This window comes from Xiphophorus maculatus, chromosome 8 (assembly GCF_002775205.1).
Source record: "Xiphophorus maculatus strain JP 163 A chromosome 8, X_maculatus-5.0-male, whole genome shotgun sequence".
In the NCBI taxonomy this organism is placed as follows: domain Eukaryota; kingdom Metazoa; phylum Chordata; class Actinopteri; order Cyprinodontiformes; family Poeciliidae; genus Xiphophorus; species Xiphophorus maculatus.
The window spans coordinates 13657921-13672852 of NC_036450.1; the positions used below are offsets into that span (position 1 = coordinate 13657921).

Here is a 14932-nt window from a genome sequence, read left to right on the forward strand (position 1 = left end):
GCCATCAGGACCATCAAGGTTAAATTTTTTCTCATCAGAGAAGACAACTTTCTTCCACCTTTCAATGTCCCATGTTTGGTGCACCCTTGCAAAGTCCAAACGGGCAATTCTGTGGCGTTGAAGAAGACGTGGCCTTTGAAGACGTTTTTTGTTTCTGAAGCCCTTCTCTCGCAGATGCCGTCTGATGGTTATTGGGCTGCAGTCAGCACCAGTAATGGCCTTAATTTGGGTAGAGGATCGTCCCGTGTCTTGACGGAGAGCCAATCGGATCCTGCGGCTCAGAGCTGGTGAAATTTTTTGGGGTCTACCACTTGACTTTTTTGTTCCATAACCCTCAGGATCGTTTAAAAAATGCAAAATGACTGTCTTACTGCGTCCAACCTCAGCAGCGATGGCACGTTGCGAGAGGCCTTGCTTATGCAGCTCAACAATCCTACCACGTTCAAAGTCAGTGAGCTTTTTTGCTTTTGCCATCAGGAGGTCTTGACAGTGTAAAGACTTCACAGAAAATGACATGGAATCCAGATGTTTGCACAGCTTTTGGCTTTTAAAGACTATGGTCTTAAACTTTTGATCAGCTGAAGAAATCATGTTTATACTTTATTTAAGATAAGATAAATCTTTATTGTCATTGTCACAAGAACAACGAAATTCAAAAGGTGCCAACAGTCAGTGCACATGCCTAAAAACAAAAAATAACTGTCTCACAATTCACACACAATTCAAGAATCAACAAACAACTGGCAACCCCCCCCCGCCCCAAAAAAAACACTAAATAAGAACAGCAGCCACATTCTCACATACATCATTTATGATGATTAATGGTTGTTTTTGATTGCATTTAGTTTTGTTATTGCTGTCGGGTAGAAACTGTCTCTGAGACGGCTGGTTCTTGTTCCGATTGCTCTGTATCTTCTGCCTGAAGGCATCAGTGTGAACCGAAGGGAAATTAAATGTCGTGACTTATATCCTCCAAATATCTTCATAGAGTTGTCGTGGATGTTGATGATGCGAGCAGGAAGGACTCCAGTAGAGGTCAGTCTTGCAAAGAATTTGAAGAAACCTCTGACTGAAGGCTGTTGGTGTTTGACAGTCATGACATGTTAACAGGTCAACATCAGCAGAGATAAAATTTCACAGTAATGTGTCCTGGACGACACAATCAGTGGTTGACAAGCACTACTTATTGACCCAATTTGTCTCTCTAAACCTATTGCTGGCTGTATAACTGAAAGCCTGGCCGTTGGAGTTGGAGATATGATTGTTACCCATAATGATAATTTTCATTTGTCTGAGACCTTACGCTTAATTTGATTTGGGGAACATGATTATGCATTCTGACTACTAACCAGACAGCAGTATTATCGTCTCTTTTATATTGTCCACATTTTGCATCCTAGTATTCTGGTATACTTTGGTTTAAAGCAAGCTAATGAGCAAATGCTGAAATATTTTAGTAGTATATTTGATATATTTTGAAGTAAAACTTTCAGTAACAGCACCAAGCAGGTAGGAGCAGTGGAAATTGACACCCATCTGGGGTAAAACCTGAAGATTACCTACACAAAATTACCCCTATCAATAAAACTTTCTCAACCAAGTTCTAAGTTATGTTTTGTTTGGAGAATAAAATACTTTAAATAACAAACAAATTTTAAGTGTTTATTCAGTGTGTCCTTTGCATATTTTGGATTGTCTCAGTAAAACAACCACGAGATTGTTAATTTTTTTTTACAGTATGTAAGCAAACAATTTAAATAAATAAAGTGCATGTTGAATTTTAATAAAATACTTACTTTTTATTGCATAGAACAACAATTTATTGTAGATAATTCATTTAGTTACAACCACGGCATTTTTGTTTCAGTTACAAAGGATAGCAAAAGTTATTAAAAGCTATCAAAAAGTTTAAGTACACAATATAAGTTTTGTGTTTTTTACAGCTAAAGATTTAAATTAACTTAAAGAAGATCAAAATGCAATGAGTTTTTTTTATTTTTAGGAAATAGTGTGAGTTTCAATTATTTCCATTGACTTGGATCTTGACTGATTGAACCCAGTCGTGTGGATATCCTCAGCCATCGCCTCCTCATACCTTGACATTACAGAGTGCTTCAGAGTTTGCTTGAAGTCATTGCCAACGAACACGTAGAGAATGGGGGAGATTAAGGCATTAGCTGCTGCCAGGGTGGCCCCCACTTTTAGTCCAACCAGAAGCATCTCTATATTGTGTTCCATAAAGTTAATTTCCATGAGACAAAAGGTATGGTAGGGGACCCAGCAGAAGAAAAACGACAGGATGAGTGCCACCATGATTTTATAAGGCCTTTTAGATCGAATGGTTGAGCCTCTCAGCTTCAGACCGATCACCGCGCAGCTGAACACAATAATCAAGAAAGGAACAAGAAATCCACAGAAGAACCGACCCAGTACCACAGCCTCATGACTGACATTGGAGCTGTAAATCAACCGGCACTTGGTGAAGGAGTCTTGAACTGCGGTGGTTCTAAAAATGGCTGAAGGAAGCGTTAGGAGTCCAGCAAGAAGCCACATCAGGGCGACTGTTCCATAGGCTTTGTGCACCGTTCGGTGGTTGTTTGCCCACACAGGGAACAAAACAAGGACACAACGGTCAGCGCTGATTAAGACCAACAGAAACACACTACTGTACATGTTGAGAAACAAAGCAGAGGAGATGAACTTGCACAAAAACTGGCCAAAAGGCCAGTTTGAGGTCAGAGAGTAAAAAACGTCAAAGGGCAACAGGATACAAAAAAACAAGTCCGAAAGAGCCAGGCTGATGTACCAGGTGGTGATGACTGTTCTTTTCATTTTACACCCACAGATCCATACCACTACAGCGTTCCCAATCAGACCAAAAACTGATATGAAGATGTTGACCACAGCAAGAACATGAGTCACAGAGGCCTGGGAGAACTTTGATTGTTGCAGGACGTTTTCAGTTTCATTGATGGGAGTGTAGTCTTCATATTCAATGTAATCCAATTCCATTGTTAGTTTTTCTAAAAGAAAAAAAATATATATAACATTCCTCAAAAACATGGTCATACATACAACACTGAAAATAAAGAGCAACTACAATCTAAAGTGTAGCTCAAAGTAGATAAAGCTAAATACTCACTTCTTGTGTGGATGTAAAAACAGACCGTAACATCTCCCTTCTGTAGTTCTCTGTGCTGAATATAACTTCTCACTTCTCTTTCTCTGAGCGTGTTGCTTAACAGTTTCAGGATTACAAGAAACGAGTAGGTTGGAAACAGTGTGGAGAGGTGTAACGCCCTGTCAGAACGATAAGCATCAGAACGCAGCTTCATTCAGCATGTTACAAAAGTGTTAACACACGGAAACATTTTAACATTTTGTGATACCGCCACACATGTTAGGAAGTTTCTGAGACAAATTATTGCAGTGTACCAAGTAGTTGAGAAGTAGAAGGGAAATGACACCTGGTTTTGATTGTTTTTTGTTTTTTACAAAAACTGTTTTGTAAAATAAAAACAATTTAACAAAATATTAAAACACATGGTTTTTAATTTTGTTTACTTTCTGATGACCAATGTCACCACTCGATATCCTACTTCTCGATTTTCTCTTTGACCCTTTGGTATTTCTCAAGCTTTCTATGTTCCTTCTTCCTGAAGTTGCTTGCGATTGCAATATCTACCATGGCTGTTCTCTTTTCTAATTCGTCTACATTCACTATACCCAATTATCAGTTAATCTGCATGTCCCACACAACCTTATTATTCTTAAACACTTTTGCTGGTCTGTCCCACATTCTTGTCCACTATTTCATCAACTTGGTTGTGGTGTTCCATGTAAGCTTTGCCTGCCAGCATGCTATGGCCTGGTATTATGTTTTTGACTGTTTCAGGGACATCTTTGCTTGGCCCATGTCCTGGATCTTGTCTGATGTGGTAGACCTGATCCTCTTTAACTCTGTTCCTGTGATTCTATCAGTTCCTCCATCTATAGAAATTAAGACTTGTTGGTCTTGGCCACTTTCTCAATCTGACAATGTTTTTGTTGTTTGCATTCTGAGAACACATAGTTTATTTATCTTTACTGAAGCCCACCTTTTGTCAAAGTTTTGCAGATGATGTAATTGGTTGAGATCTCTCAGGGTCACAGGCCAGCAGGGGTTCTAAGGCTCCCGCAAGACTCTCAGGTCGGCCCTGGAGGAAGAGTAAAGACTTACCTTGGTATTATCCTAAACTGAATCAAACAAGAGTGACTGCAGGCAACAAGTTATCTTTACATGATGGTATAGGTCTGATATCTTTGAACAAAGACAAACAAACAGAATGGAGCGCGACTGGTTTCTGGTCAGGTGATCACAGAAATGCTGATTTCACAGTATAGTAAGAGAATATGTTCAGTATTATCTTAACAAAAATGAGGAAGAAAAAGTCCCAATAATGTCCAGTCAAGAGAAAACGTGATCAAGACAAGCTTGACCAAACGTGTAACAAAGTTCTGAAAGCGAAGAAACTAACCAACCAACTTGGGTTTGTTGGAAAAAGAAATCACCTAGTGGACAGAAAAACTATACTTGCACCACGTGACAACTATTGGTATATCAAGTATTTGATCAGGCAGTGCTGTGTGTTCTTCTTTAGAGGCTTAAACGTTACCATAGCGACCAGAGTCAGAGGTTATGGCAGTGGTCGAGACGAGAGTAGAGTAGAGCTCGTGAGTCTTAAGTTTGGTTCACACGGCACGATTTAAGGATTGTCGGCCGATTTTCCAAACCTCTGTGACCACACACGACACGAGCTGATAGAAGTCTAACAAATCTATATGAAAAAAAAAAATTGTCACAAAACTGTAACTTCTGACAGTTTCTATGGTAAAGGGATTAGCCAATAACATCACAAAACCACTTCTAGGAAACATTTCCTCTTTTAATTTGAATTGAATGTTGGAATACATAAAATACAGAAAAACATTGATACACAGTTAGAAATCATACTGGCTTTCAAGCTTGAAAATACCAGTTTTGCAGGTAACATTTGTTTTGATTAGAAACTTTCGGTGAAACTGTTTTTTTCTTGCATTTGTTTTTTTTTTTTTTTTGCAGTTCAAGAGAAGCTAAACTTGTGATTTTTTACAACAGTGTCTTAGAAGGTATTTATCTTGGATTTAATAATTTGCTTTACATTTTTAAAACTTTAGAAAACCCCCATATATATTTTTTCCTATTACCCTATTACAACAGAGAATTGTGGCCACATTAATAAAATAAAGATGATAACAACAAGACAATTCTAAAAATATAATCATAATATTACAAGAAAAAAGTCACTATGACTTTATTCTCACATTATTATAACTTTATACACACATTATGACTGTATTCTCGTATTATTTCGATTTTATTTTCATACAATTTTATGACTTTATTCTCGTATTATTTTTATTTTCTTGGTATGGCCGTAATACGTCGTATGTAATGGCAGTACTTTGTTTCTGTAAACATTGGCACCAACAGGACTCCGTATATATATATATCCTCTGGGTGGTTTACATTAACGGAGCATGCGCAGTTTGCATAAGTCCTCCCCGTTCTACCTCGGTGCCGCTCGTATCTTCTGTCCGGTAACGTTAACTGCGCCATTAGGTCAACATGGCGGGCTCTGTGGCGAAGAAGTGTCTCAGTCCTCTGTCTTTGCTCACTCGGAGGCTCTCAGCTCCTGAGTTCATCACTCAGTGCTGCTACCATAAGAAGGTAAACAGCGTCAAAGCTGCCCTCGAATGTGTCAGGTTAATGTTTACGATATGTTTACTCTTGCGTTTAGGTATAGCTGTATTGCTAACAAATAGAATGGCGCAAATATGGAACTTTTCTTTGCTCAGAAAATTACTTGAACGTTGTTAGAAACTCGGGGAGAACCAGAGGAAAGAAGCTTACATACATATGTTGCTCATAAATGTCCCGAGTTACATCAGAGCAGCAGGAGGAGGCGTGTAACTACAGCAGAGTTATAAGTACCATGTTACAAAGCAGGGAAGGAAACTGAGGAATATACATTATTCATTGTTTTATAGTATCTAGTTGGCAAGTTTAAAACTAGAATCAGGTCACTGATCCTCCAACCAGCTGCCCGCAGTTTTAAATGTAATTAGATCCTATTAATATGCTTAAGTGTCCGCGGTGTGCTGTGCTAGAAACAGCTGAATGTCAGTGTAACTGCTTGTTTCATTTACATAACAGCAACAATATTCAGATTTTCACCTTATCAATTTTGCAAAAATAAAGTGGCCACGTGTCAGTCAGAATTAGAGAGGCATTTAAAAATATAGGTGTCTTGTTTCACTTGTGATTTCTCGTTTATATAATGTAGCTTAAGTAAAATGGGAAAAAAGTAGGGCTGCAACTATTTTAGTAATCGATCAATCTGTTGATTGTTCTGATAATTAATTGATTAATGGTATAAAAAATTGCACATTCTACAAATATTTCATTTAACCTTTTTTGTCTTTTTTATATATAATATTAGAAATACTTAAAAAGCTGCAAATAAACAAATAATTCAATTCCCTCTTTAAATAAAAAAAATGAAAAGCATATTTTTGTGTTTGTATACTCCAGTTAATGATTCATTGATTGCTAAATTGTAACTTTGTGCAGTCAGTGAGATTAGGTTTAAATGTTGCCGTAAAACTCTACATTGCTGATATTTGAAGAAATACGTCAAAATAGTGTAAAGTAAATTCCTTCAACATATTAAGAGTTACGTTTCCTATTTAGAGCGTTGAGATGAACTTCTGACCTCACACTTTGTTGGTCAGAGTGACTCAGCAGAAACAAAAAGTAGGAGGAAGGGACGGTTGATGGGGGACAATGATGGTTTTGTGGATAAATCTAATCCAATCCAAGTCTGTGTACTTCAGTCTCTTATGTAAAAAAAGCCAGGAAACTGGTATTTACATAACATTCAGGAATTCTATTTTAGACATGTATTCTGAGGCAGAATGTACTTTGTGGTACTCTGGGATACTCTTCTCCCAAAATACAATTAGAGATCAGGTCACAGAATAAGCAGCAGTGGAATTGTTCTCACATTTTCTTTACATATCTCAAGGTGGTGGATCACTATGAAAACCCAAGAAATGTGGGATCACTGGACAAGAACTCCAAGAAAGTTGGAACCGGCTTGGTGGGAGCCCCGGCTTGTGGAGACGTAATGAAACTTCAGGTACTGACTTCTTGTTACAAAGAATAGAGGAGTTGAAGCTTTTTAAAATGTCAGAGGGGTACTCTAAATGTAGAGCACTAATGTATGGACTTACGTTTATAATCCTTTTGTTTAAAATTGATATTTACGTTTACAGATTGAGGTGGATGACCAGGGGAAGATTGTGGATGCCAGGTTCAAGACCTTCGGCTGCGGCTCTGCCATCGCCTCCAGCTCTCTGGCAACTGAGTGGGTGAAAGGCAAAACAGTAAGCTAACACGTTTTACTTTTTATCTTATATGTTTTACTTTCATGGTTTCTAGGCAGTCTTGAACAGTATCAAAAATGATTTCATAATTTTCCAAATTTGGATAAGTATTGAGGAAGCAAAAGAAAAGATGGTATGGAAAAAAAGTTTTGTTTCCAGACGTCATTCCCTGTTATGTTTCCTAAAAAAATTAAAATTGAAATGACTAAAAACCTGTGATTTTTAAAGTTGGTTTACATTTAAAAAGGATCATTCTATCTGATGAGCTACTTAATAATAAGTAAAACAAAATACTTAAAGATCCTCTGGACAGTTAGATGCCAAAGAAAGAATTACTATTCTTTCTTTGAATAGTAATTCATTATCATCAAAGTCACATAATTAGTCCAAAATGCAAAAAAAACCAAACAAAAAACAACCCCCAACAAAACAAGTGATGACTTGAAATTGCTTTTTTTTTTTAAAAAAAATGCTGATTATAAAATGCAACGAGGTAAAAGTTTAGTTTTTTCAACTTTCCAAAGCTTTAAGAAAACGAATGGAAAAAGAATCTGCAAATTTCAGTTTTTAGAAAAGTACAGAATTTTGAAATGAAAAATTAGTAGGAACCCTACTAATTTGATGTCTTACACATCCGAGTTTTGTTGTTGCTTAAACGTCGTGCTTCTGTTTCAGCTGGATGAGGCTTTGGAGATTAAAAACACCGACATTGCCAAGGAGCTCAGTCTTCCACCCGTGAAACTGCACTGCTCCAGTAAGACGTTGTTGTATTTCTTTTCTCTAGCAGTGTTCTCCCAGTTCAACCTTCTGCATTCATGCACGTTTAATTGACCTTTGCCTGGTTGTCCCTCAGTGCTGGCAGAGGACGCCATCAAAGCGGCCCTTGCAGATTATCGCCTCAAGCAGCACGACGACCAGCAGGAGGCAGTCAGGGCCAGCAACTAAACCGAGCTCTCCTGCTTTGAGCCGGATGCCGTCTGCTTCCCGTTCAGAAGAAGTGAAATAGCAGCAGCCCAGTACCTCTGTTTCACTTTCCAGCAGTAATTAAGACAAACGCACACTGGTCAACCCTTTGTAGAACTGTTACACAAGGCTTTCTGTGTTAGTCTCTAACCCTGTCTACTGTATGTTTCAGCCTGTCACGTAAACGCACAATGTACTATTTGGGTTGGCGGTACAAAGCTGAGCCTTATGCTGTTTGAGATTATGTTTGGTTTTCAGATTGTGTTCAGGAGGAGTGTTTATTTTGAAAGGTGTGATTAAGGTAAAGATCTGCGCTGAAGACGGGGGTCCAGTAGTTGAAAGTGTAATTTATTATATTCACAAATGCTTCCTTGTAAGCCTGTAATAAAAATGTTTTGCATCATTATGTTTTCAGCCCAGTTTATTTTTGAAGACTCATAATTAATGGAGCTTATTGACAGATCTGCAGAAAATGCAACTTTTTCAATGCCTTGTTTCAATGGAAATGTTTATTTTTATTTATTTTAAATGACTTACATGGTACCTAGAGAAAAAGCAAGCATTATAAATCTAACATACACATTTAAGTAACAGTAATTCTCTAAAATACTCATCCATTTGAACTTTTTATTCATTTATAGAACAACAACCATAGATGTTAATACTTTTTATTGGGATTTTAATTTCTAGACTGACAAAGTAGTGCATCATCATGGAAAGAAATTGATTCCTGATTTCAAAATCAATACTAATTCACAATGACCACAATATAAGGCATTATGGTACTTCATCGTAGGGTTGCACAATATTGTGAAAATTATTATTGTTGATAATATTTAGCCCACATATTCCTCAGCATTTTCTACAATCACAGTGCCCTTATTGTTGTTCTTAAGCTTTCCAAACTTCCTCTCCAAGATCTGTATCTTGTTGGCTGAGAGTCTCAGAATCATCTAGAATGATTTTAGCAAACAGGGCCACCTGAATGGTTGTAGGATCATAAGCATCCAAGTGGTCCTTTGTGCTGCAGTTGCACAAATTGGTGTTGCAATGAAAATTCTGCTGCAATATATTGCGTAGCTCTACTTTTCACCACAAATACAGCTGCAAAACTACCCACAGTCCCACACATTGTGAAATTACGCTCTGGACTTTGACTGGGCCAGTTTAAGATAGGAATATGTTTGATGTTAATCAACTCTGGCGGGACGTTTAGGGCTGTTTGAATTCTGTTTCATCGTACTGTCCTGTATTTAGCTCCATCCATGTTTCCCTCTTCCCACAGCATGATGGTGCAACCACCAGGTGAATCTCTGTCTCAAATCCTGCAACATTTAGCAGGTTTTCTTCTGGTAATTCCCTGTTGTTGTGTCAAGCCATCCTCCCATCAACTCTGACTGGCTTACCTGTCCCTGCTGGAGAAATGCACAGAAATGAAATAAGCTCTTAGCTTGGTAAATGGGGACTGTATACAAATACATACCAAACATTTATCATTTTTATTTGAAAAAAAGAAGAAAAAAGCTTCAAAATGAACGCTCTACTTCATGTTAACGTATAAATTCAGTCTCAGTTAAGTAGACTGAAGTTTGTGGTTGAAACACACACACAAAAAAAAATACAAAAGGTTCAAGTACATGAATGCAATTACAAGACCCTTCAACATGCAGTCATAGTTTTAGTACTTTGCTAAAACGTCTTACTACTCGAGTTTACAAGATTTGTTTTCTTTACAAAATTACACAATTTTGATGAGAATGAAATGTTGCTGGAGGATCCCTGTGAATAAGTTCTTAGCTTGTCTCATTAAAGCTGATTAGAAGGCCGTTTTATCCCCAGCGATCAGCTGCAGTGTAGCAGTTTCATTGTGAATGTGCAGAGACGATGGCCGGAGACTCCTTCCGGTCAGAGGCTCCTCTGAATCCCCGTCTCCCGGGTGAAGATGCTCTGGATGGTCCGACTCCAAACTTGCTGCCTCAGCTTCCCTGCTGTCGAGAAGCTCACACTGCTCCTCCTCAGGCAGCGTCGGTAGCTGCTGCTCCAGGATGCCGTGATCTGGTTTCAAGTCGTCCTCAGGACCGAGGTCTGCTGCCGTCTCACTGCTTTCTGCAGCCTGAGGACATTTAGTTGGCGTTCGTAGGCTGCTTGCAGCTCTTAAGATTTCAGCCTGTAGCTGCTTGTTGGAGTCCACTGGCTCCATTTCCAGCTCAGGAACGGCTTTGCCTTGCACTTCGCTAAAGGGCTTGGTGCCTCCGGTCTTGTCCTGATGGTCCACATACATTTTTGAGGGGAAGGAGCAAGGGTGGTAGGAGTTCACCTTGAGCCTGCGGCTCATGAAAAACGCTCCACAGGTAATGAGGAGGGTGAGAAAGATGAGTGTGCTTGAAACAAGGACGAGGAGCATGTTCTCCTCCAGGAACTTGGTGAACTCGCCGAGGTTTCTTTCTTCTCGTGACGGTTCTGGTGGTGTGGTTTGGTACTCAGTGGGGTGAAATCTGGGAGCGACAGAAGAATTTATGAGACTAAGCTCTTCCTCGTCTGTACTTCCCTCGAGGGAACCGTAAGGAGGTAAATGTGTGGCCAGGCTTCTGCTGATGCAAAACACCACGCACAGGCTGATGGGACGCAGGGCTCCTGGATGCATGGCTTCCTGTCCGGATCTGTGAAGGTCCATATGGAAAGACAGTTAATGCTGCATGGAGGCATAAATCACTTGTTGTAAACGGAGCTCTATTATCATGCGAATGACAGAATTTTAAACAACTGCACAACAAGTCTGAGTCAAAATTTTATTTTATTGTTTTCAGTAAAAAAATAGACACCTGCTTGTGAGCAATGTAGAGTTATAGCGAGACTTTAAAAGTTTATTTTTTTTTTAACAAGATAAGGCTTTTGATACTTAAATGCCTCCAAAATTGTCTGTATTGTCCGAAATGTTAGTTTTATTATATTCTCCACTGTTGAGAGTATCAATAGATTGCAATGTATTTGAAAATATAAATTCATTTAATATGTGCTGTTTAGTGACGCGTATTACAAATGGAAATGTTTTTTAAGAGCAGTATTTGTGTGGCTATGATTGTGAATCAGTCAGAGCCACATAATTACCTAAAAAAGAAGGAACAAAAAGTTGTTATTGTCACTTTGGTCGTTATCACAATAGTAACACAAAACAATGTCATGAAACTTTAAGTCTATATTGCCCATCCCTATGCTATAGTTTGTTACTTTTGATGAAATGGTTGGGAGAGTGCTAGAGTGATAGAGCTGCCTTCAGTGAATGAAAGCAGCTGCAATTTTCCATCAGTTTCAAGAAAGACAAATTCAGCTGTCTGGAAACATTTCTTATCACGACAAACATGAACTGTCCTGGTATAAAAAGCAAATAAACACACAGTTCTTATCAAAGGGAGGCTGTAAAGCTACGGTGTTAGAGCAGTTTGCTAGAAATGTGTGGTGGCTGTTGCCAGGGCAATCCTTGCATCCTGAATTAATTTTATGTTAGATATTTTAATACTTAATAGGTCCACCCCCCCCCCCGATCATATTGAATAGCTGGCCCCTGAGTGCTGCTGACAGAGAGAGCTGCTCATGTTGATTGTCAATAAAATGCACCAATGTGAGCTGAAGAGACTCTACTGACGTCTCCTTTGTCAATAACTAAAGGGTTATCATGCTTTGCTATCGTTATTTAGCAATGCCAAATGGGTACATTTAGGGAAATAGCACCTTAACAACAAGAAATGTTTTGCACAGCTTCAGGACAGCTCAAGACGCTCAACAAAAAGTTTTAAAAACGCACATTTAAGGTACAGTGAGCATGTATAAGATATTATAAATGGCATGTTACACTGGTGTTGTTTGATAAAGAGCCGAACAACAAAAAGGTATAAAAAGTCACCATATTAGGCACCTAACCACTACTACTAATATGTTAAATATTTTAATTACGAATTTATACTGTGCTAAACAGACTGTAGTCAGGTAGTTCAATTACTTTAGCAATAAAATAAATTTCTGTTGTTTTTCTGTTTTAAATAAAGAATATATGGGTTTGCATTATTTTTTTTTTCCTAATAAAACTCAGTTTTTTCACTCTTTGTTATACCATGAGAATCTCATACTGGCCCATGCTGAGTTGAAATCTTTTCTGTACAAAACACGATTTATGCATTTGCAAAAAGGACTGTCATGACTCAGAAAATGCCTTTTTGTAAGTCAGTATCAACTTAACAAGCTTGAAACACAGCACCTTGTGTGGCACATATTTACTCTTCAAACTTTTTGAAAATATTTGCAATGTAAATTATTGCAAATATTTTTTGCAATAATATTTGCAAAAAATATTTAGCAAATATTTTTTGCAAAAAAAAATTTGCAAAATATTCATCTTTTTTCATCTTTGTTTTAATGCATTAACCTGACTTTGTTTTTTCATCTTTGTTTTAATGCATTAACCTGACCCTACATAACAGGAGAAGACTTCAGACTTTGGTCGCTCAGTTTAGTGACCTCTAGTTTGACCCTGAACTGGCTTCAGTCTCAAGTTTCATTCCCACCAAGCCTGATGTTGAACACATGAACACATGTTGACATTAGCGAAGGGAACGTAAACATAACACACAAAACATCTATTAGTAGATATTTTATTGATTTACTGTTTTGGTTTTGGAAAGTCGTTAATTAACAATTTTCTGTCTCTGCTGCTCATCTGCTCCATATATTTTTTGTGTTTTTCACAACATGTCAAATCTACTTTATCTGACTGGTCTGGACTAGAAAAATAATAGAACAGAATTATATTTATTGCCCATCACTGAAGAAATTAAGACGTTTCAGTAACAACAAGCAAATCTCAAAAATAAGACAAACAGTAAAGTCAAATGTACAATGTGATAAAAATGTGCAGTTATGTAAAATGACAGGCCAATCTTTCAAAAATGAATGTTAACAGATTTAAGTTACTCTTATTATGTGGTTTAAAGTTAGTATTGAGATACCAGAAGATTGTTTCAATTAAATTAATTACTTAATTACCACATTTTCTCCTAATTTACATCTGTTGATTACATATATGTTTGTATTCCTGGCTTCATTTTTGTGTCCAATTCACCAAAGCAATTGCAAGTTGTCATGAAAGGTCTTAGTTTTTTCTGGTTTTTAGCAGTTTGTTGCTTATTATATATAAATTTACCTTTCCAATGAGTTTTATTTTAACCTCACACAATATGTTTCAACATGGATTTAGAGTATTTTGAGACATTGTGTATTCTATACAGTATATCAATTTACAAATATAATGAGCAACTTATGAATGCAAATGAAGGTATTATGAAAATTATACTTATAAAATGTCATTTTGCTTGAAAGTACCACATTTAGAACTGTAGTTAGTGTTCATTTTTGCTCACTGTGCACTTCTATCACTGGAAGGTGACAACAGAATAAAATATAATAAATCTACTCGGCCTAATTGTAAATGGTTGTTTGGGAGATTTTTTTCTCTATTGCATATTTCGTGAACTGGCCCTGTAAAGCCAGCTGTATTTATTGACTTGGCCTTCTCTCTGTTCTCTGCTCTGTCTGTGTGTTAACTGGCAGCGGCTCACTTTTTTTTAAATCCCCTCTCAGCTGCATCTGTGCGCAAGCTGTCCCACATGAAGCCCAGCTTCATGTGGGACTTTTTCCCCTCCACTCCATGAATCACCCCGAGCCAAATACCCAAATATGTCTGTGCAGTCAGACACAAAAAACATGCCAGCAAAAGGTGACCAAATAGACACAAAGGAAAAGAAGTTACACAAAGCATTTACGGAATATTAAAGTTTACCATCAGTTTCTTTTATAGGTAATTATCAGCTCTGGATGTAAAAGTATCCAGAAGTTTCAATAGCTGCTCGAGTCTGGAAGCGTCCTGATGCTGTCATGTCTCCTGACTTCAGAGAGCATCATGCACAGGAGCTGCATGATGCTCTCTGCTCTTTCCAAACTAAGAAGAAAACGTTCTAATGTGTTTCCATTTCACTCACCATTCAGGGTGGAAGAAGTTTCTCAGCTTGAAATCCCCTCTGGTGGAAGGGTGACTGAAACCAGTTTGCAAGAAGCAAAGTGAGAGGGAGAGCAGGGCACATGTGACTGATTGGGGAACCGTGCAACCGCTGCAGGTTTCAGGTTTCAGTGCGGAGGTTTGTCTGGATAGCGCAGGAGAGATGTCATTAACCATGAGTACAGATCCCTCCTTCTGGCTCTGCTCTGTTCTCCTCCCCCCTCCTCCAGTTTCCCCGACAGTGTCTGGGTTCTCCAGGCCTGCGCACAGATTGTTCTTGTTAGGTATGAGTTTATAAAGTGCTGTGGGGGCAGGGACCGCCTCTCTGCTCTTTGTGTGGCTAACTGGACATGGAAGGTATTTAAACCTCTTTAACCATTTAGACATTTTGTCTTTTTAAAATCCAAAGAAATCCTGTGTGTTTTATTGGGGTTTTATGCTGTCGATCAATTCAAA

At 38.1% G+C, this 14932-nt stretch overlaps 2 protein-coding genes across 2 annotated transcripts; both read right to left on the reverse strand.

Annotated features, from left to right (window-relative positions):
• Positions 1–901: 901 nt before the first annotated feature.
• On the reverse strand, positions 902–3244 carry LOC102222132 (chemokine-like receptor 1). Its single transcript, XM_023338014.1, has 2 exons — positions 3143–3244; positions 902–3023 (listed from the first exon to the last, which is right to left on the reverse strand). Exon 2 carries the CDS (start codon positions 3010–3012, stop codon positions 1999–2001), a length of 1014 nt encoding a protein of 337 aa, XP_023193782.1. The 5' UTR covers positions 3013–3023; positions 3143–3244; the 3' UTR covers positions 902–1998.
• Positions 3245–8925: 5681 nt separating this feature from the next.
• Positions 8926–14718, reverse strand: LOC102222648 (transmembrane protein 119). The gene is made up of 2 exons (XM_023337934.1): positions 14460–14718; positions 8926–11090 (listed from the first exon to the last, which is right to left on the reverse strand). The coding sequence occupies exon 2, from the start codon at positions 11072–11074 to the stop codon at positions 10247–10249; it is 828 nt and encodes a 275-aa protein (XP_023193702.1). The 5' UTR covers positions 11075–11090; positions 14460–14718; the 3' UTR covers positions 8926–10246.
• Positions 14719–14932: the final 214 nt, after the last annotated feature.